This window comes from Gavia stellata, chromosome 4 (assembly GCF_030936135.1).
Source record: "Gavia stellata isolate bGavSte3 chromosome 4, bGavSte3.hap2, whole genome shotgun sequence".
Lineage (NCBI taxonomy): Eukaryota > Metazoa > Chordata > Aves > Gaviiformes > Gaviidae > Gavia > Gavia stellata.
In genome coordinates, this window is record NC_082597.1 from 76,576,764 (window position 1) to 76,597,424 (window position 20,661).

General features: G+C 44.7%; 1 protein-coding gene across 4 annotated transcripts in view; it reads left to right on the forward strand.

Moving 5' to 3' along the window:
• PPFIBP1 (PPFIA binding protein 1) overlaps positions 1-18,826 on the forward strand; it is an 85,477-nt gene extending 66,651 nt beyond the window's left edge. For 3 of the 4 annotated variants that reach the window (XM_059817313.1, XM_059817314.1, XM_059817317.1), the window contains 13 exons: positions 813-984; positions 2,489-2,521; positions 4,832-4,973; positions 5,249-5,377; positions 6,055-6,205; positions 7,170-7,281; positions 7,428-7,516; positions 12,006-12,128; positions 12,957-13,082; positions 13,940-14,128; positions 14,687-14,866; positions 15,224-15,289; positions 16,134-18,826. In XM_059817313.1, the coding sequence (XP_059673296.1) occupies positions 813-984; positions 2,489-2,521; positions 4,832-4,973; positions 5,249-5,377; positions 6,055-6,205; positions 7,170-7,281; positions 7,428-7,516; positions 12,006-12,128; positions 12,957-13,082; positions 13,940-14,128; positions 14,687-14,866; positions 15,224-15,289; positions 16,134-16,220 (1,599 nt within the window). In that variant the 3' untranslated portion in view covers positions 16,221-18,826. The remainder of the gene's footprint in view (positions 1-812; positions 985-2,488; positions 2,522-4,831; positions 4,974-5,248; positions 5,378-6,054; positions 6,206-7,169; positions 7,282-7,427; positions 7,517-12,005; positions 12,129-12,956; positions 13,083-13,939; positions 14,129-14,686; positions 14,867-15,223; positions 15,290-16,133) is intronic. The other variant, XM_059817316.1, reaches the window with a different exon arrangement.
• Positions 18,827-20,661: the final 1,835 nt, after the last annotated feature.

Genomic DNA, 20,661 nt, shown 5'->3' on the forward strand with positions numbered 1-20,661 from the left:
GTAGCAACTGTGTTCCTAAAAGGACTGTCATTGCAGAACAGTTACCCTGCGGTACCGTATGGCCATAGTTTGTGTGCAACAATTATTACCTGAGCAGAGACGACATACCTCAGACACCGCTTGTAGGGTGAATGCTGTATTGATTCAGCAAAAGCCAAAGGATCATATTTGGATTGTGAATTGGTTTGCTTCCTCCTCCTTTTAAAGAGACAGTGAAACAACTGGCAAGGTTAAAACTACTGCTTTAAATTGGTTAACTGGTGTGTCTGATGTCTGTCCTGGCATTCATACTCCTTGCTTGATACTTAATTTCCTCTCAGCTTTGGCAGTGGACAGAGTCAATTAATCCATTAATTCTGAAATTGCAGAGCAGTGATAGACAAAAAGAACTGTCTGACACTTGGCAGAGAACCGATACAGTGTGGGGGTCTCGTCTCTCTCTTTGCTTCCCACTGCCCCTACAGCTACCAGTGGGTGAGACAGAAACCCTGGAAAGCTGGAAAAGTTCAAAGCCTTCCAGGACTGTATTTTTACCTTTTCCCCATACCTGTAAGCCAGCCTTGCAGAAACTGAGAAACGTCTTAAGGAAGACATGTTACTCTTCAAAGGTAGTGATAGTAATCCTGGGTCCTGAACATATTCAAATGAAGATCTTGTTTATGTTTTCCTTTATGGCTTTTACATTCTTTTTTCTTGTAGTAACAAATGAGAGGGACTCTCCAGGTTACCTGTCAGCAGTCACTTTGCATTCTCTCTCAAAAGGCCTTTTGCAATTCCCTGATACTGAATCTTTATTTCCCTAACTTGAGCAGGTTAAACCTCCTGTGGAAGGTAATAATTTCGCAACCCTCCCTCCAAAGTCTCCTTCTCATGGTGGCACAGGCGACGAGGATAGTTTTGGTACCCGTAAAGCCAGATCTTCATTTGGACGAGGCTTTTTCAAGATAAAAAATAACAAGAGGACCGCGAGTGCCCCCAATCTGGGTAGGTATTGTGCACCTGCCTGCATGTTCTGTGTGTTTTGAAGGGTCTTAACAATAGCTGTAACTGTCTTAAGAAGCAGGAAGGCCAGCCTCAGTCGCACTGTGACTTGGTGGCACTTTTCTCACTAGAATGTTTGGCAAATATCAAACAGCAACAAAAAAAAAAAACAGAAAAAAGCCTCACTGATGTAATGAAGTATTTGACCTGTTTCAGCCTCTGCTGTGATATCTCCCCTGGGACCTTGTAGTGGATTGCTGCTGTTTTGAAATGCTAGCTGTCTGGCAGTAGTTCACACATGGGATTTGTGGGCTTTTTTCCCCCCTGGCTCCATCCTCTATTTATCTTTCATAAGATTTTCAGATGTACAGAAATGAGGCAGCAGCGTTCGGTCTTCCTCTTTATTTTATGTGTATTTAAGCAGCCTTGCAAAAGAGATGGTGACAACAGGAACAGGATTGACAAGTTATTCAAGCTTATGTTGATTTTTGGACCTGTAATGGAGGGGGCGTTGTTTTTGTATTGTCATTTCATGACATGCACATGACAGAGAAATAAACAAAATGTTCTTAATGCAGAAGTCGCTGTTGCCACCAGCTGAAATCCTACTTGCATTCACTGCTCTGCTATAGTGGTCTTTCCACTGTTCCAGTTCAAGCATCAAGTGAGTCTGTGCATCAGATTTACAGCCATTCATCTAAAGTTTTTGGCTTTTTCCTGCACGAGATTTAGGAATTTAGTTCTATCTTTCAGCGGCCTGAAGGGGGATAGCTTCTGCTTTGTTGAGCAGAAGAGTCTCCTGTGAGACTCTCCTGTCTCCTCTCTCCTACTCAAAGACAATTTTAGACTTTCGTTCAAAAGAAGTAACATACCTACACATTGATTATACATTGCCCATATTTGCCTGTGACATACCGCATGGGAACTTGCTAGCTTACTTGGAATAGATGTACAGTCTATTCTGAGGGTTAGACTCTTTGCTTTGGTTTTTCATGTGTCCTTTTGTGTAATCACTTGTTTCCTCCTGAAATTAATTTGTCTAACAAAGTGGAGTACTTGTGGCTGTCATAAAGGATTGGAAGATGGGCCATCTAGATCAGGGTCCTGTGAATTTGAGTTAATTATGTTATCCAGATTTCAGTGCTTCCATCTGTAAAGCTGGTGTCCAGATACTTGCCACCTCACAGGAGCCCGCGTGTGTCACCTGCCCAATGTGTCATGGAGCAAGTGACTTCCCCGCACTGAAGTGACTGCGGTGCTGTTTTACCCTCTCCACCACAGAGCTCTATTGCATTTCTTTTTTGTGAGAGGGGGTTTAACAGTGAATTGGTAATCCTAATCTCTGTGTGAATTCAGCATTGTGTGTGTCGCATGTGTCTCATGTACCTCCCTCCTTTTGTCTTGTATTTTGCTGACGTAAGTTTTGAACTGTGTTTTACCTTGTCCCTCTGCGTGTTCTCTCCCATTGTGCTGCGTGTGGTTATGTGCGTTGTTTGGATATCTGAAGATCGCAGTCGAAGTGCAAGTGCACCTACTTTAGGTATAGTAATTCTGCATGTCTGCCTGTACCAGCGCTGTGTTGTGACTGCTGCTAACAGCTGGTTATGGCCACACACTTTTCAGACAAGAACTAGACACCAGAGCTGTGCATCAAAACTTTTGTCCATCACTAAAAGGAGTTTTCATGTAACACCTGCCCTCTGCTAAAAGTCAGCTGCGCCATTTCTCAGTAACTGCTACTAATGAGAGAGATTGCGGGTTAATTTGCAGAGACCTTTGCCGTAACTTTGAGCACAAAGTTACCCACAGACCAAGGTAGCAGGTGAGAATGGGTGATGTTTAAATACCAGAGGCATCTTTGTGCTGTTGTCTGTCCTGGAGCCCCTGGAAGAGCTTAAAGGGTGGTGAAGCAGGAAATGAGGTGTAGTTCCCAGGCGTTCACTTAGGGGAGTTCTAGGGGGAAGGATACATAATTCCTCGTCGAAGAGACAGTTACATTTATTATATAATAACTGAACGAGAAATAATCGGGGCGGATGGGGATGGAGCCATTCACGTAGTTAAAACCAGTCTTGTGATGTGAGCGTTCCCTGGGTGGTTCCGGCAAGGGCAGGTAAGACCTGCGGGGTCCTGCCTGAGCAAGCAGAGCTGGGGCAGTCGGGGTGGTTGTACAGCCACCTGGCGCGCCCCTCGCTAACCGAGAGACCACGTGCTCGGTTCCCCATGTGGCCCCTTAAATGTCGGCTGTTCTACGGGCTTGTGTCAGTGCATGAAAGGGAGCGAGGTACAAGGAGCAAACGTTGCAATACCCGCAAATCTCTGCTACTAATGCACTCAACCTTGTCCTGGTATTCTCTCTCTAGAATACTGTTTAAATATGTTTTTTCTAAGCCAGCACTTTTTCTTATACAAGTAAAGCAAAAACCACAAATGCAAAAGCCTGGTTCGACGTTAGTGCTGTCTCTCACTGGCAGGATCCCCGTATTCGATAGCGGTCAAACCAAAATGCCCAGAAATAATCTTTTATGTGACCTTGTTGCTTCAGTGCAAGGTTTAACATCTAAAGCATCGATGGAAAATGGGACATGTTCAAATGTGTTCTGGCTGAATCATCTAAACTTGGCCCAGCAGAAAGATATGCTGGCAAAGCCTGCAGTTTGTTGTTGTTCGTGGCACGTTGTGGCCACCTCAGTGTTAACTCTGTGGCCTGAGACCACATGTCCCAGCAATGTATGTTCTACCTTGATTCATGTAACTTGTTTGGTTTTCTCCTGGAAGCCTGAGAGTCCATTTCAAAAACAAATGATGGTCATCTAATTACACAGCCATGTTAAAAGATGGTAAAAGTGGTTACAAACCTGACTGTCAGCCTGCTGCAGGCTGCCTTGCCACGGCTGCTTCATCTGAACAGGCTCGTGCTGTCACTGTTCCTCAGCAAGTAAGTCACATAATCTCCACGTGGTGATTTTATTCAGCTATCTGGCACTTGCTGGCACATCTCTGCTTACGTAGCCTAGTAGATACTGCAATTCTTTTAGTTTTCTTTTTAAATGATCTTAAAATAGTTTTCTTCTTTGTTAGTTTAGCTTTTACTAAACGATCTTGTGACAACTTCCCTTTTGGGGACAGGAGCCCTCAGGTTTGTTGTCATAGAAACCAACAGCTACAGATCAAAGATTTAATGCTTTTGGAGTGGGTGGTAATGTGTAGGGTCTCTCAGAGATGTTCTGTGCATCCCTCGAAAGAGAATACCTAGTTCAGACAGAGCCTAAACTCCCCAGTGTATCTCTGCAGAAGAACAAAATATTCCACAATTTGCAGAAGTGAGGGGAAGAGGGCCGTGCTGCTCCTGGGGCAGGAGGAGTTGTTCATTGCAGGAATTTCCTGGATGGGGAACTTATGGGATACTGCAAGTTATTAGGAAAGGTGCCTGGAGGGAAAATACTTGTTTTTCTGTGCTTCGGGGACTCCTGGTTCAGTGCCCTGCCATGGCACTGAATTGTTCCTGGGCATCCACGTGCCTCGGCTCTGTCTGTGAAAGAACTGTAGGATCACTCCCCAAGGAAGAGTAAACTTGGGATGTAATTCACTGATTGATTCACGAGGTGGTTTTTGCCCACCTTGGATGCAAGGCACTTAACCGGTGCAGAGCATTGCCTTGGAGTCTTCCCAGTCAGGCCCATGAAGGAGGAACACATCTTGTTTCTCCTGGATTTTCCAATCCCTCTTTGCCCCATTTTCTTAACATGATGGCTCTCAATAATTTTAGCAAGAGTCGTTCCCAAGTTCAGGAGTGTGTCTGTACAGTCCTGTGCAAGTGAATCTTGATGTGGCTTTTGCTTTCTAATAGCTGAAACAGAGAAGGGATCTGCAGATCACTTGGACCTGGCTGGCTTGCCCCCTCGCCCAAAAGAAACGGATAGTCTACAGATGACTCCACCTTCTCCAGATTCCAAGAAAAAGGCCAGAGGGATCAAGAAGTTATTTGGAAAGTAAGTAAAAGATGAGAAATTACTGTTCTCCAGAGCTGGGGCTTGCACAGGGGTTTGCTGGGAACACATCTTCCCTTTTTCCCCCTCCAACCTGTGGCTCCGTGGTTTACTGTCTCAAGAGCAGGAGCCTGTGTGGCATTTGAGGGAGCTAACAGCAGGTCAGAGCGGAGGAAGAGCTACAAACCTCACAGGAGATCTTACCTATATCATTTGTAGTAGTAGAAGCATGCTGTTTCCTTAGCCAAATGGGAATATGCTTTCTTCCTTTAAACTAGACTTAAAAGAAGTCAGTCTACTACCTTCAACCCAGATGACATGTCCGAGACGGAGTTCAAAAGAGGAGGGACAAGAGCAACAGCGGGGCCACGACTGGGCTGGTCTCGAGACCTGGGGCAGTCTCACAAGTAAGACGAGTGGTGCAAGTGTGCTGGTGCTTGTCTTTCTGGCAGCTCCAGTTGAACGCGGGGTCCAAAGGAGAAGCGCAGTGCCAAAATGAAACGTCCTCTGTCCTGGCAAATAGAAGGAGGCAGATCCAGGCCGTTTCCTCCTTGGAGAGATGGTCTTTGCGGGGTTGAGGTTGGTTGGGTGGTGGGGTCATGCTGCGAGCGGAGCCTTCCTTGTCCATGGCTTTGCAGGAATGCAGCTGTGAGGCTGTGCAAAGCGGAGTGTGAGCCCTCATGTGGCAATGACAGCTATTCCTCTGGTACGTGTCCTGCTGCACTTCTGGGGATTAAAGGGTAAAGCAAAACACTGTGGTCTTACTTCAGAGTTTTAGCCACCCTAGCCACAGAGGTGGTTGTTTCAGTAGTATTAATAGACTGTGTTTATTGTGATAGCGGCAGGAGATCAGCAGCAATCAACGCTTCGTGGTCCTGACAGTTCAGAAGTAGAGACACCCTCTGCTTCACGAGGCTTACCTAACAGCCGACCGTGATGCATGTTCTCTTATGGAGATTGTCCCAACTCCCACAAAATACTCATGAATTAGGCTTAGGTTTTGGGTTTATGTATGGTTATGTATGAGAATAGGAGATCTGAGACATGGGATTTATCAGTCTTTTTTTGGTAAAATCTTCTGTAGTGAGCTGGACATGCCATTTGCAAAGTGGACGAAGGAGCAGGTTTGCAACTGGCTCCAGGACCAAGGGCTAGGCTCTTACATTAGTAATGGCAAACACTGGATATTGTCCGGGCAAACGCTTCTGCAAGCTTCTCAGCAGGATCTGGAAAAGGTGAGAAATACTGGAAACACTGCTTTCAAATTAAACGTACAAAAAATTGCTATTTCTGTGCATGTAAATCATGTCTGTAAGGTGCATCCAGTAAAAAAAAATTAAAAAGATCAACTTTTAAAATTTTGTCATCTGCAGTGATGCCAAGTCTGTTTTTTCTTAGTTGAAGTTTCGTAGAAATGTAGGAAATGTATTAAGCATGGACATATCAATCGGCTATGCCACTTTAAAAATATGCACACAAGAGTGCCTCATTATCATATGGCTTTGTAGATTCATTAGCACTTGTGTATGGTACAGTTATTTTATGCCTGTGTGAGTAAGGTGTAAAAAGCTGCTGTTTTGGTCTGACTGTATTTTCTGCACTTTTTACACAAAGAGGAATGAGGATTTGTTACACACAAGGGCGATCAGTTTCTTTGTCTTAAATCACTGTAGAATTGTTTATGTCTTCTTTTCTAAAACTAGAAACATTAAAAAAGTTGATTCCATCTATACTTCGAATCCACAGTATTCACTAACATGGATTTTCAGCTTTTAAAAATCACTATCCTCACTAAATAGTAACCCTGTTTTCTCAATGAGGGAGTGAGCTAATTCGAAGTTGTAGTTATACTACAACCGGTGTAAGAAAACAGTGATATGGACATAGTGGCTTGTAATAATGTTATCAGAGGTAACATTAACTAGCAAGCACTGGTGAAAGTGTATATGGGATTGATCCTGGATCCTGGAATGGCTGCACTTGCGACTAAACTGGGGAAGGTATTATGCATTTGGAAGTATTAATAAAGTTCAGTAATTCCTGGGACCTTCATGTGCTCTTAACTAAATAATTCTTTTAACCTTACCTGCCTAAGTGGGAGGGAAGGAAGTAATCCCATCAAGTATTTTTATGAATGCTAACATGTTTTATATTGTGGGGCTTTTTTCACCTGGTTTGCTGCTTTCCTTCCTCTCACAGGAGCTTGGGATAAAGCACCCGTTGCATCGGAAGAAGCTTCAGCTTGCTCTGCAGGCACTCGGGTCTGAAGAGGAAAACAATCATGGAAAACTGGATTACCACTGGGTTACCAGTAAGATTTTATTACGTGCTGAAGCAGCAACTTTTGATAGGGTTTCCTAATCATGGCTAATTTGGGGCTCAAAGAGCGAGAATAACACTAACTGGTGCTAGGTACCTCGGCTGTCACACTAACATGAGTGTCTGTCTCTGCCTTAGGGTGGCTGGATGACATTGGCCTCCCCCAGTATAAGACCCAGTTTGATGAAGGAAAGGTGGATGGCCGAATGCTCCATTACATGAGCATCGTGAGTAAATGGCATTTCTTTTCCTGACATCTTGTTTGTGTTCTTAGTTTCTCCCCACTTCCATATGCTCTGGCATACCTCCAGATAGCTCACTAAAGACCAGGTGAGACTAGACAGACCTGCTTTCACTGTGCCTATTGTTGCGACTGCATAGATACTATATTCACTTAACATCCTCCTCCCTCTCCATCCCAGCCTCCATCTTTCTCTTGCTCCCTTTAGGTCAATTTGCCAGTGGCAGCAACCTTTTTTGCACCCCATAGCACCAGGACCTGTGCACTACCACGCACCTCTGCAAGCAGCCTTCTCCCTGTCCCACATTCACCTCCTCTCAGCCTCCCCTAAAGCCTTCCTCCAGCGGCAGCCCTGGCCCCAAACGCACCCTCCTGCCCCTGCTATAAGGGGGAAGGGGGGTCCGGGCAGCAGCTGGCCCTGAGAGACAGCTGCCGGCGGCTGGAGAGGAGGCGCTGCCACCAGCCACCATTGCCAACCTTCTTCCCCTCGGCCCTCCTGTGCGAGCTGCCACTGGCCAAATGCTGGCTGGCCCCACAAGCAACCCGCTTGTAGGGTGCAGAAGGGGATCTATGGCTGCTTGGGCAGCTCTCGTGTTACAGGCAGCCGTTCTCAGGTCCCTTACGGGCATCTTATGGGATCCAGTCTCCACAAGGAGCCAAAGAGCCGGATCACAGCGATCTGGCTTGTAGCTTCCTAGAGCGGAAAGCTGGCGCCCGTGGCGGGGTCAGCAGACCGTCTGTGCATTACTCTGGGCCTGTGTTGAAAGTTTTAAAAAGGAATGTGAAAGTACCATGTGGTTGCCATCTGCGCATGTGAGTTTTGCCCCAGATGACTGGATCTACTGAAAGGAAGCTAAAGTTGGAGGTTACTCTTACTTGCTTTTGCAGTGTCACAGAGGCTACACCTATGCGCATGTAGTGTACCGAAAGTACAGACTTCAACAGCTACACGTCTCGTGTGTCTCATGAGACTTTCTAACAATAATTTCAAAGATGTTGAATGGTTCATAAATCAGGTCTTCAAATTTTCTGGATAATTGAAGGGAGAAGGCTGAGGGAAGTCAGAGTGTCAGAGGCATCGCTGCTGCTAAAAGGATGCCAGAATGCCATATTTGTGTGCTTCATTGCAGTGTTTAAAGGACCTCTTGAAACTGTAGTGGATGTCCTGTGTTAAGCTAATGCTAATAGCTGTAACCTATAGAAAACAGAAGGCCTGATACTGCTACTCACCTGCAAGTATTTCCTATATTCTTTCCAGCTATCTTAAGGTGGAAGAGAAAACACAGTAAGCAAGAGCCCGGACTCATGTATGAGAAATGGGCAATCTTGTGCTTAACAGTTGTGCATGACACTGATGTGCTCAGGCAGCGTTTGTAGGTACACGAAAGTGTGCAAATTCTGTGGTCGCAGTTCATGCAGCTGGGCCTTTGCTCATCAGGTTGTTATTAATTAATAGAAGTAGATGGAATTTTTTTTTCAGTGAGCAAACATTTGGTCTACTTACCTATTCATGTGGATGCTTAGGTGAAGAAAACACAAGCAATTTCCTTTGAAGAAAATTGCAGTTTTAAGAGCCAACTTGTTTGAAAACAGGCTACATTTAATAGCTTTTGTGTAATGTATTTCAAAATGCTTAGCACCAGCGTCAGCTCCCCACTTTACTTACTGCTGGTCAGGTGAAGCCAACCCAGCAGGTTTTCTTTGGGTAAGGTCTCAGGTAAGATGAGGTAAGACCTTTGTTCTCTGGAGACACAAATGCAAACTGAGCATCACCAATATTAATTCCCTCTGCGTAACAAAGAAGAAATCAATCACGCTCCTGTTCTCTCATGAGTCGTGCCATGGGCAGAGTAAAAGTTACCTTTTTATGCCACATCTGCATGTATTTTCTGTAGGCTTTACAATAGCACCGGGAGGAAGCCTAGGGTTGATCCATCTAACTCTCCTCCTGTAAGACAAGCACAGCACTGCTGAGGAACCGCAGCCACTGCCCGGGACTGACCTGCCTCGGTTGCCTGGCATGACTTTGCTGTTGAGTCCATTTTGGTCAAATGTTAAATACTTGCTGCTTATGTAGTGTGGTTTGGTGTTTGTTTGCTTTAGTTTTTTGTGTTTGGACATTAATATAAAAGTAGGAGGCAGTTTCTTTCTTCTGCTTCTTAAGTCTTGGAGATCTGATGCCAGTAGGCTCAACTGAGCTTGATCTTGCATTGGGAGACTTTACCACTGTATTACCTGGACAAGGATTGAATGCAGATAAGACACAGCATAGGCTGTATTGAAGGGAACTTGTATCACTCAACAGTCAGTCTTTTTTCTATTAAAAAAGAAAGAAAAGTAATAGGTGGACAGAGGAGGGATGTGTAGCAGGAGCTTTGCCTTTTAAATAGATATTCTTTCTGTTACTTCCCTTTAATTGTACATCACTAGGGATATTTTTAGACAGAGTTTAATCATCAAATTATAACAGCAGCTTCAGTGTAAACAATCAACTAAATACAGCTATATGCAAAGTATGAAAGAAGTACTTTTTAAAATCACATGAAGTTACCCTGACTTAGCAAACCACAAAAGAGAAACTCTAATCCTAGAGTTTATTTGGGCAAGCGAAGAATTTAGTCTTAAATATTCTGACAAAATAGAGTCCAGGATTTGTAACGCATAAGTAATGCTAAAACATATTAAGCCAAGGCACAAGGATGCATAAATTTATCTGTCAGCCAACTTGCACCAGCAGAGAATTGGACTTTGAGACACTTAACGGCTTAGTTAGGACTCAATTACAACTGAAGAGCCTACCTTAGCAGGAATGCAAGTCTCACAGCATGTGACCACAGTTGCAGTGCACGCACGGGAGGTTTTTCTTTTGTAGCACTCCTCTGGAGTGCCAGCAGCAGCAAGCAAGCTGGGAAGTCTAGCCAGGCCTGTCACATACTCCTCCTTGGAAGCTTTTCATGGCTTGGCTCCTGAAATAAGAGAGAATCTGATTATTTTGGTTTTGAAATGCTAAGTTTCTGGGGCTAGTCGTTGGAATGAAACCAGAGGTGGGCAAAATGTGACATCTGCATGGCTTAGTTTGCAAACCTGTCATCAGGTCAGGGTGGTGGGTAGCACCAGCAGCCTTTTCTAATCTGTGAGCCTCATCTAAACCTTCTGTCTCCTTTGCCATTGTCCACCACTTGTGTCCTGTGAGTTGAACCCCCTCAGGTGCCAGAAGGCTCTGTCTCACCTCCTCGGTGGTTTGAAGGAGCCCTGAGTACAAGAAGGAGAAGAGGGAACTTGAATGGAGCCAAAGGGAAACTCCTGCTGGCTGCTTATGAAGTGGGGAACTCATCTCTCCCGTCTCTTGACAACCAAAAGCGAGCTGTCCAGCCGAAGGCAGTCGTCTGTGCCCTGTGGTCAGTGCAGAGAGGGGCACTGTAAGGTGCTGTCTCCTTCCTTAGCATGGCATGAATTGTCCTAAGACATGCCTGACACTTTCCATGGACGCTGGTGGGAGCCTAAACAGCCCGTCTGTGCGAACTATAAAATGAGTCCCCTGTGAGATGAATGTTTAAGTAAAAAACATTGTGAGGATTGAGCTTTTGGAGAAAGAACCACCTGCTTTTGTTAGTATCGCCGATGCGTTGCAGGCAGGAGTGTGGCCGTGCCTTTGCAGGCTCTTGCCCTGCGATGTGTGAGAAATGGTGTGGTGTAAAGGCTCAGCCGGGTTGCCAGCCTTCAGGCTGCCCGTGTGTCCAGCGTGCTCCCTTGGCGTGTGAGGGGGAATCGGTGCTCCTGGCCAATCTGCCCTCCTTCCCTCGAACCATAGCGGGTGCCTGCCAAGGTAGGAGCTACACAGTGATGGTGAGCTGGGGGCAAGGAGCCTTAAGATGAGCCACTCCGCAGCCTGCGTATGGTCACCCTTTCCATCGTTCCATCCCTTGTGACAAGCATTTTAAAAAACATTTATACTTTGCAGTTGTGGGAGACCAAGCTGACACACCTTCGTATTTTTCTTCCCTCTTTTTTTTCATTCTAACTATACAGAATGCCTCAATTTTCAGGGTAATTTATTGTTTTCAGTTAAACTTTTAGCTGGATGTTTGTGGATTTAAAACTTTTGGCAGGATTAAATGCAAATGCCAGGTAAGTCTGATGCACTGTGTTTGGAAAGCTGTCCTGGCTCTAACCAGATTGCTGAGGATGTGTCATCTCACCCTCTTCCCTCCTCATTATCCCAGGTTTCTTGTACTAGGCTCTGTATCCTATGTGAAGAACTTTGCCCAGGAGCTAGTACAGAGCAACATGGGAAGCTTTTATTTTGGGACAGATGGTTTGACGTTAATCACATGTCTCACATACTAAAATCTTACTCCAGAATGTGTCAAGATGTGCCATTTTAAGCCAGGGTCCAAAGCAGTCTCCTCCAGTCGGGTGCTGATTCCACCAATAAGCACGTTTATGTTTATTAACTCCCCCTTCCTCTTCAACAGGATGACTTGCTGTCCTTGAAAGTTGTCAGCGTCCTCCACCACCTCAGCATCAAAAGAGCCATTCAGGTTTTGAGAATAAATAACTTTGAGCCCAACTGTCTGCGCAGGCGGCCGTCTGATGAGGTACCGCTTTAAGACGAAACTCTGAAGAGGAATCCTCTAGGGTTTTCCCCTGGTGTTTCTGATTATTCCTGCTCTGCCCTCTTCTCCTTTCTCCCTCATCCTATTTCATTCTGTTTCATTTTCGGTTTCCTATTCCTCATGTTGTTCTTCCGAGTCTTATGCTCTGCCGTCACTACGTGGAACACCATTTTCTTTCCTCCACCTGTCATGGCCCCAGACTCATGTCCCCTTGCCAGATCTCCCGCTCCTCTTCCTAGCCAACAGCTGGCTGTTCTGGCTTAGTCTCTGGTGTGCTGTCTGGAACATAAATCATCCTGAACTCAGTGCACTGTTGCCACGAGCCTTGTGTAACTCTCTGGAAAATTGATGGCTGTGTCAAAATTTTCTGTATAAAAAGAGTTGTTAGGCCCTGTTACCAGATGAGAGACTGCCATCAGTTTGTTTTGGAAGCAGCGTATGCTGGATAGGGCAATGGATGATGAAGCAACCCAGACTCTTGGATTTAGATTCATGATGCGTATCTGCAAGAAAAGCACAGCAGCTCATGGAGGTAGTTAAATTTTCAGCTCTACTGATAGAAATTGCAAGTAGTCCTAGTGCACAGCAGGATAATCAAATGGCATGAAGGGTAATACAGACCTGCCCACTGTCCAGACCCATCTCCACATTGGTATTGCTGCAAGATAGCAATCCAAAAAGAGGTTTTTTTCTCAAGTGTGAAGTGAGCTTGCATTCATTCAGGGCATGACAGGTTTGTTTCAGTAAAGATTGGGGCTGGGACAGCTGAGTCAGGAAGTCTCCTTAAGTGCCGGTTCCTCCCGTTCACAGAATAACGTCACACCTTCTGAGGTCACCCAGTGGACCAATCATCGCGTGATGGAATGGTTACGCTCCGTTGATCTGGCAGAGTATGCTCCTAATCTGCGGGGGAGCGGCGTGCATGGGGGACTGATGGTAAGGTTTTAGGCTGGCTTATTCCATTTTATTCAAAAAAATATGGCTGAGAATCGCTAGAGCAAAGTTCCGACATCATCTTTGCTGCACACACCTTATCTTCTTGTTCTGCTTAATAAGAAGTCACTGTAAAAATTTATTACCCTATAGTTTAAAGGACATGAATGTCTTGGGCAGAATTAGTGTGGGCAGCAATGGGTTTGATTATCTGTATTCCCCTCACAATTTAATTTAGGTATGGCATTCTTCGCCTCCTGTCCTACGATGCTGTACACTGCTATCATGCTGTTAAATAGCCATTGTCTTCCTTCCTAGACCTGGATATGTTTTTATTTTGTGAGGAAGGCTTGTTACTTCTGTAAAATTTGTGATTTCAGTGTCAAACCAGGATTGTTTTTAATTGCTCTAGCATCAGATACTCCAGGCAAGAGACTTACACTTCCAGAAGTTTGTTGTAGTGATTAACAGGTATATCCCTGCTCCAAACATTTTATGTCTGTTTATTTTCCATCATTCCTCTGGCTACGTTTTCCAGAATTAAAGAGGATAGTGGGTAAACATTTTGTGGCGGCTTCACACATTACATGAGTTAAGGGGGGATTTATCTGTTACTTTCTTCTTACCTGCCAATTTGTTTCTATTTATAATTCAAGAAGGAAAGCCTGGAGGTAGCATTTTATGAATCCTTTAACTAGTTAACTCTCTTTTATCTCTCTTTGTTGTATGTTTCCTCTAAAACAAACAAAAACCCCAAAGCAACCTTAGGAAGTGGCCAAGATAGGCATGCCTGTTGATGTCCTTGAGACCTCATCAGACAGTACTGGCTTCAGCTGGATTCTCTGTGATGTGATTAATAGGTTTTGGAGCCTCGTTTCAATGTAGAAACCATGGCACAGTTGCTGAATATCCCACCAAACAAGACGCTACTGAGACGGCACTTGGCGACTCATTTCAACCTCCTCATTGGGCAGGAGGCCCAGCAGCAAAAACGCGAAGCCATGGAGTCCCCAGACTACGTCCTCCTAACAGCAACTGCCAAAGTAAAGGTAAGTCACTTGTTCTGGGTCGGTGCGTGAGCTTCCAGGCAGACATTTAGATCTCCAGCGTGCTGGTTTTATCTGTGATTGGAGGGCAGTTCAGTAAGGTCTGAGAAAAGGTTCTGGCTGCTAATGAAAGAAGCATGAGAGCAGGACTCAGCAGATCTGGGTTTGACACTTGTGTCTGCCATGAACGCACCGCATCTCAGCCTCTCAAATACACAGACAAGAGGTAGTACTCTTGTGTGTTGTCCTTCTCTCTGTACTGCGAGATGTTTGGGAGGGAGACTGTCTCTTACTGTTTATATGCTCAAGGTTTAATGCAGTGGGATTCTGATCTCATTTGGGATCCTTTAAATGGTGTTGTCTTAACAGTGGTAGAATGAGGGGACACATCTTGTTCTTTTGGATGCTGTTATCATGAAATACAGCTATTCAGAAGATCTTCATTTAGGAGAGCAGTGAGGTTTTGACTCTTCATCATTGAAACACCAATGCCAGGGTAAGAGATCTGATAATTCTTTGCTGACTCTCTAACTTCTTGACAATTTTCTCTTCACTTGTAAGCCAAAGAAACTTGCCTTCAGCAATTTCGGGAGCCTGAGGAAGAAGAAGCAAGATGATGTGGAAGAGTATGTGTGTCCTATGGAGCTGGGGCGGGCATCTGGAAGTGGGTCAAAGAAGGGTTTTAAGCCTGGCCTAGATATCCGAGTATATGACGATGACGATTTGGACAGGCTGGAGCAGGTAAGCCAGTTCTAGCAGTTTGGAGTCCTTAACTGTGCTGTCAGGTTCGGTGGAAAAACCTTTCTTTTCACAGGGAAACCTTCCTTTTGCTTTGGCCTGTGAAGGTCCTGACTTCTTGCAGTTACACAGCACCACTGACAAATGTGTCTTTCAGCCCAAGGAGGTTCAAGCTGTGAATACAGCGCCTTTAGGACCTACTCTGGCATAACTGTCCTCTCCTGACAGGGCACGCCTCTCCGTTGCTCTGACCATACGGAGTGTAATCAATCAAGCATTTACTTTATTTGCTGCACTTAATTGCCACTCTGTTGTGGCATACAATGAATTTATTCATTATTCATTGTCTGTTTTTTGTAGATGGAAGATTCAGAAGGGACAGTGAGGCAAATAGGAGCGTTTTCTGAAGGCATCAACAACTTGACAGTAAGGCTTGAAAGTGGGGTCTGTGGAGTAAGAGCTCTGTTTCTGTAAGATGGATATAAACCCCTTGACAGTCGCTAGTATTAAATAGCGGTGCTATTAATATAAATATCAATATAAAATAGCACCGTTATTTAATACAAATACACCAAGTATAACATTTCTTCATTATTACTGGCTCTGTTAAGCAGCTGAGTTTTGTAGTTTTGGGGGCTATTACTCTGACTGATTTCAGCGCATAGCGGGACCTAGTCTTTGGATAGAGTGAAGCGCCACTCGTCTCTGAGGGCTAAAGTATGTCAAGTACTGTGCAAACCATGGGTATAGCGAAGCCTCATCAGAACTAAGGGGCAGATGAGGTCCTTTTGGTTTTGTCCAGGGACAGAGGGGAAAAGAAAAATTAGCAGTTGAGGAAGATACCCGCCCATCCTGGCCGGGGGGTTCCCCCAGCTAGGAGTGGTGGCCCGTGGTCACCAGCCCTCTTTGCTGACTCTCCACCCTCCGGGGAGGGCAGAGGACACGGCACCCAGCTTTAAGTCGGCGGGTTGCCCTTGGGCGGTGGGTTGCCCTTGGGCAGTGGATCGCCAACCGAGTGTCATGGCGCGTTTTCTTGGTGGAAGCCCAGCCCCAGCCGGCGCTCCCCCAGCCGTTTGGGCCGGCAGAAAGGGGACTGAGCCACGAGCTGGTCAGCAACCACTGCGGGTGAAAAACATCCTCAGCAGGACGAAGCGATGACTGGCAGGGCTGACGGCGGTGTTTGCTGCTGGGCTCAGGATTGGACCATCCCAGGTGCTTGGTTTTAGTTGTGAGGGCCTGAACCTTGACTCTTCCCTCCTTTCCTTTCTAGCACATGTTGAAAGAAGATGAAATGTTTAAAGACTTTGCAACTCGCTCTCCTAGCACCAGTATAACAGATGAGGACTCCAACGTGTGACAGTAACCACCAGGCACTGACAAAGGCTCACTTCCCTGTGTGCAAGAAACGTCATCATTATACATGACGGGCAGCAGATTGTGTACATTACATTGCTCTTGCTTCTGTTTGTTAGAAGTAATATTGGGGGGTGGAGAATTTGAAAAAAAAAAAGGAGAATAAAAAAGGTGCCTGCTCTAAAGTTGCCATAAGAAACACCCAGACACTGGTGAATGGTAATTGTTTTTACTATATTTAATGTACAAACCGGTGATATGTTTCAGAGTGTTGCATTTAAATTTACGTGGTATCATAGCACTCCTTCTGCTTATTCACAGACTCAGATAATCCTTTATTCTGTTTCAAAATAACAGAAGATGTTAGATAGAAGTATTGCATCTGTAGATATTGTGCATCAGCTTTCTCTAGGCTCTCAATTGAAAAAAAGGTATTACTGCTCTTTTTCAAGTGCATTTGCTCAGTACAAATACCAGGTCTGCCCTTCCTATAGTATCCAATGTAGGATTTTAGTCATCCATGCCTTGCATAAACTCCCCCCGTAGCTCTGGACTGTTGCTCTTATTTTTATACTGTTTTATAAAAAAAAAAAGGAAAAAAGAAGTATATGAAGTACATATAAAAGCAAAAATTTAAATTTTGTGAGATAGAGTGATGACAAGTTCGAGGTGTGGGGGAAGGGGAGAGGGTTGTAAAAAGATTATGCCAGTTTGCATACCAGCTGGTTACTGGAAAAGGCAGGCTGACCTTTGGAACTGTTTGCTTTCCTTGCTTTTTACTAAGTGCACGGTTTAATGATCTTCCATTTGGGATGAAACAATTATAAAGTATGTTTCGTCTAGCAGTGACTCTTATGGAAACGGCATGTTTTCAAACGTCTTCTTTCTTGTTCCCAGCAGCAGTCGTTACAGCGTTCAAACAAGGTTAACACTTCTGTGACTTAAAAATTTCCTTGAAGTTGAGAGTACTCCCTGCGTATGGAAGGGATATTTCTGTGCTGTGACTAACGTAAAGATGGTGGAGTTGCAAAAAAATAAAGTTATATAGAGAAATGTATAGGAAATATATTATTTCATATTAAACCTAGGGTGGGACTTTTCCTCAAAAATTCAAATATCAAACATGTTGCTCATTGTTTTACCTTCTTAAATCACAGCTCCTCTGCTTTTGAAGGTCATCAGATTTTAAAAATCCTAACTAGCCAGTGGAAATCTTTTGTCAGCCTTTCGGTATTGCGAGGTGTCCTAGCCAAAAGCAAATGAAAAAAAGTAACTCTGTTTATCACAGTGGTCATTCATATGGTGTTGAATGTTGCATGTATTTTAGCACAATGGTATGAAGCTTCTTTGCTTTGTAAAGGCAAAAAAAGTACAGCTGGAATTGTTCCTTGCGGCGGCGTGTTGCTTTTTCGAGCGTTGTCACTCGTTTCATTACTCTCCTTGCTGGAAGTGAGACCGTTTCCGACACACTGCCAGTGTGGTGCAAGGGCTATTAGATTTGTGCTGACTTTGTGGGTATTTCTGAAACACTATTAACAAAGGTAGGAGAGGAAGAAAGGTTCTTCTAGGGGCTTCCAGGGAGCTCCCGTCAGATGTTGGGGTAGATTGGAGAAATATTCTAGAATTATATTATTGTAACCTGATAAGCTACGACCAGCCTGGTTCTTTGAAGGCTGTGCAGTGTAGGCTATTATTTATGTACCAAGATGAAAAATTTTATGTGGCCTGGTTGTGTTATACATAATATCGAGTGCTGCCATTTTCTCTTTAATATATGGAGCCAGGCAAACAATCCATAATCCTGACGTAAAATTGTTTGTGCTGCTTATGTTTGTCTACAAACAAATCACAACTGATGCTTTATTCAGAATTCCTGACTTAAGTAATGTCCGCAACTAATTTGCCGTCTTTTGTTTCTTCCTCTGCAGTCTTGGGGTTGTTGGAGCTATTTTATTCGGGCAGAAATACCACATTGTGTAACATCTGCTATCGGCTTTAGGGTGCAAATGCTTGGGAGGTGAATTCAGGGCTCGCCTTCTGTGAGTACTTCGCAGTATGGTTATTATTTTACATGGAAGTTGGACTTAAGACATTGCTCTCCCAAATGCTGCAGAAGTACTGGGAAAATGTGGTGCAGGCTCCTGAGCAAAAGCATTCCTTGAGATTCACGGTCGCTAGACACCGGCTAGTGAATGTAATGACTGGATATTCACAGGGGAAAAAAAAGGGGGGGGGGCTAGTGACACATTATTCTGTGCTGAAATAGGCAGAAACAAATGCTCTCCATTTTCTCTTCAAGTCCAGTGCTATTAGCAAGCATATCAGCAACGGCAGATGATGGTTTATTTTAAGTCCAGTGTAAATAGCATTTTCTCCAAAACAGCCCTTTCCCTGCATTTACAGGTTGGAAACCAGGTCGTCCCTTCAAAGCTGCTGTCATCTGAACCTTGGTTATTTTGTGAGGGTGGAATATGAAAGCAAGTGATAAAATCGGGAAGTTTATGTGTGCATGTGCACAGCTGATACTGTTAGAGTATTTTAATTTGTGCGTGTTTGAAGAGGGCAACATAACTACTGTGTATTGCCATGATAAATCCAATAAAGTCTGTGGAAAATGCCAAGTGTTTCTGGAAGCTGGCTCCTTTTTAATGTATCCTTTTTTTTCCCCTTTTTATTTTCCTAAGCAGCTCAGTTTGTGCTATTTAAAAGACAAAGGAGGGAGAAGGGGCAAAATAGCATGTTTTTGTGGAGTGATTAGTTTGTTTGTTGGTAGTGCCTGCAGAAAGACTCAGCTAACAGCTAAGAAATCAGCTATCATCATCCCAAGTGTTTTTCCTTATTTCTGCGCTCCAGATTTGAACCCTTTGGGCTTGTTTGGTATGGTGTGTTCAGAAAGTTCCCCATTGCTCAGTGTGTGCTCCTCGGGGAGTCCTTGCAGGGTGCCAAAGGAAGGACCGGCTGTGGCCCCTCTCGCTGTAAGGGCAACCATCTCTCTGGTCCCAGGTGTCGTTCCCTCCCCGTGCCCTCGCAGGCCTCAGCAGTCGTAGGAGCTGCACCTCCTTTGCCAACAGGAGTTGAGCTTCCCCAAACTACACTTCGTTGCTGGGGTGCAGGTACAAATGATGATCAGTGTTTTGCCCAGCGTAGCCCAGGTAACAGACCAGGGAATGCAGAACTCCTACCTGGACCTTCGTTTCTGTGGGTTTGTTCCTCAGCTCAACATTTCAGTGGGAACACTGAGGGTAAACACTTTGAAACCTAGAGTATAATAAACTTTTGTTGTCTGTTTCTTTACAGTGATGAGGAAAAGATAGATGTGTATCGATCAAGAGCCTATGGAGATTAAACCCAGCTTTTTTCTCTTCGCTTAAATTACATACATGCTTAGGAATGGAGATGTAATACAGAATAACCTCTGGAATGAGTCTTCTGATTCCCATCCACTAGGTATTGTTGCATCCTGGCTTTCTGTTTAGGAGAGAAGTTGCACTTACCCTACCTGCGTGCTTTTTATACCTTGCACCACTTGTTGTTACGAATGTTTAGTGCATACTTTATGCTTCACCTTAGTATTTTGGCATTTTCATTTGCAGCAAGAGCTTTTCCTACTGACCCTCTTTATCCTCAGTTGGGAGGAAGAAGATAGTGCTCTTTGAGGCAGCTAAGAAGCAAAAACTTCTGAGTTGCCAGTAGATTTGGAGAGTAGTCAGCAAGGAGAGACTATTAGGTGCTGGGGAACCCTTGAATAGAAAGGAAATTAGAGTTACGGTCAGAAAGAGGAGAAGCAGCAGCGTGCTCCCTAGCTGTGAGAAGGTCATGAAGGAATGGAGACAGGCCATGACACATTTGAAGACCTGTGGAAGAAAAGACATGATCTGTTTCTTAGAGAGGGGGACCTGAAGGCAGCAGCAGGACTGACCAGCCCATGCACCTGAGAAGGTGTTTTCCTGGGGTGGCAGAAGAACATTAACATCTGTAGGCAGAAGGAGAGAGAGATCAAATGAAGATGTTTTGAGCAATGAGAGTAAAGAGGGCAGAGGAAGATCCTCAACACTTTTTTCGCTCATTCAGAACTAAGAGGAGGAGGAAGAGCAGCGTTCAGCAGGACAGAACCTGTTTTTTGGGAATGGTGGTGAGATCCCGGGCCAACGACGAGACCATAGTGGTGCATTTGGCACCAGGAACATCCAGAGCTAAACAGAGGTGGCTCCTGCTGCAGCGGTAACATACGTTCTTCCACAGCTAGGGAGACTGGGCATTTTTTTAAGGTTAGGAAGTTTGTTTATTTATAGCTATATTTGATAGTCATGCATGGTGATGCATTGAGTGTCCAAGCTTCCCTGCGATAATCCAGCTACAGGCAGCAACAGCACAACCTTCTCAGTTGAGCCAGAAGTCCAGCTGAGTCCGCGTACATTGCCGTGGCACAACTAATGCCACTGACA